The sequence below is a fragment of the Arachis ipaensis genome, chromosome B02, assembly GCF_000816755.2.
Source record: "Arachis ipaensis cultivar K30076 chromosome B02, Araip1.1, whole genome shotgun sequence".
NCBI lineage: Eukaryota > Viridiplantae > Streptophyta > Magnoliopsida > Fabales > Fabaceae > Arachis > Arachis ipaensis.
In genome coordinates, this window is record NC_029786.2 from 1,320,920 (window position 1) to 1,322,585 (window position 1,666).

Here is a 1,666-nt window from a genome sequence, read left to right on the forward strand (position 1 = left end):
TATTATTAACCATCAAAGTAACAGAGACACACATGGTATAGACTCCCTATACTCAATTAAGAGGTTGCGGATTCGAGTCTCCTATCTTTCCAAATAGAGACTAATGCAATTCCCAAGTCCCAATTACAAGTCTTTAATGGAAGCTTCTGGATCATGATTAAAAATGTCAAAGTTGTTAGTAGGTTTGAGTCTCCACTCAGTCCTTCCTCTCAAAATCTCAACACCATCTTCAGATCGAAGCATATGATTGTACTCAACGTTATTATTATTATTGTTATTATTATTGTCACTACAAACTTCAGCTAGAGATTGTAACTTACTGTCTCTCTTACACTCCCTCTTGAATTTCAAAGTCAGGGAAGATAACTCATAATTCATCAAGATTGATTCTGGAATACTCTACATATTTCAAAGTAAAAAATAGTTTAAAAAATTAGTTGATATTAAGTACCAAAAATTAGTTGTCTAGTTAAATTCTAAAAGTATATATTAGAAAAAGAAATTAAATACCTCTAGAATCCAACTAACATATTTCGCATTATTGACATGAAAATTTATATCTATATCACTCCATCTTGGCTGAAAATTAACACGCACATGTTACATAATATAAATTTAAAAAAATAATCAATGAAAAAAAAAAAATTATTAGAAAAGAAAACATGTATACCTTTAAATCAAGACAAATATAATCTGCTGATGTGTCATCAAGTTTAGGTATTTTTTTGTCATCACCTTCTATAATAATTCTGGAATTTTTAAGATAGGACTCAAATTCCCTTCTGACTTCTACCGGTATTTTAGATAATCTTCTTGTCAATTTGTTCATCAACACACAAACACTGCATAGACAGTATTAAAATTCAAATCCAAATCAATTGATTATGTTTTTCAAGATTTATATTTTAGAATTTAAAGTTTAGAATTTAAAATTTAAAATTTAGGATTTAAGTTATTTTTTTTCTTTACTAATCAAGTTAATTTCGAATAGCGTCCAAAAATTATAAATTATGAGAGTTTATATAATAATTTTTTTTAATAACATCTCTATTAATCATGAAAAAAAAAATGGATACTCATGTATGTATGTAAAAGTGTAAAAAGATATTATATATATAATTATTCCAAATATAGTGATTTTTTTTTCAGAATTATTTTGGCATGAAGTTTTTATTGGATTTTAGTGTTGTACACCTTAAATATTAGTGTAAATTACTCTTTATAAAACAAGCCTCGTATAATACTATCATACATGTATAATATTATTTATCTTTATGTATACTTATGTGATAATGTCAATCTATGCGATATAAATATAATTTTCCATCCAAATTTTTTCTGTTAAAGTTGATTTTCGAGAAAGAAAAAAAATGATGTCATATTTTCTATTTTTCCTCCCAAGAAAAAGATCATTTTTTTTAGGTTTGACGATGTGATTGTTGGAAAGTGAGGAAGAAAATGTTTAAAAGTAATTGATTTATAAACCTTGAGGCTCTATTCAACATTTGATTTGTTTTGAAATCTCGCACAATCCAATTGAAGCGCGCAGCATTCTTTCCTTCTGAAGATAACCAAGTTTCCACTTCAACTACATCATCCCTGTATAATACAAATGTGGAAATGTTCAATAAAAAAATAGTTAGAATTTATTTTATTTAGTAATTAT

At 26.4% G+C, this 1,666-nt stretch overlaps 1 protein-coding gene across 1 annotated transcript in view; it reads right to left on the minus strand.

Moving 5' to 3' along the window:
• Positions 7-1,666, minus strand: part of LOC107626553 (palmitoyl-acyl carrier protein thioesterase, chloroplastic-like) — a 6,763-nt gene continuing 5,103 nt past the window's right edge. Inside the window, exons 4-7 of the mRNA XM_016329456.2 lie at positions 1,486-1,599; positions 671-842; positions 511-579; positions 7-399 (exon numbers count right to left, since the gene is read on the minus strand). Of these exons, the coding sequence (XP_016184942.1) occupies positions 124-399; positions 511-579; positions 671-842; positions 1,486-1,599 (631 nt within the window). The 3' untranslated portion in view covers positions 7-123. The remainder of the gene's footprint in view (positions 400-510; positions 580-670; positions 843-1,485; positions 1,600-1,666) is intronic.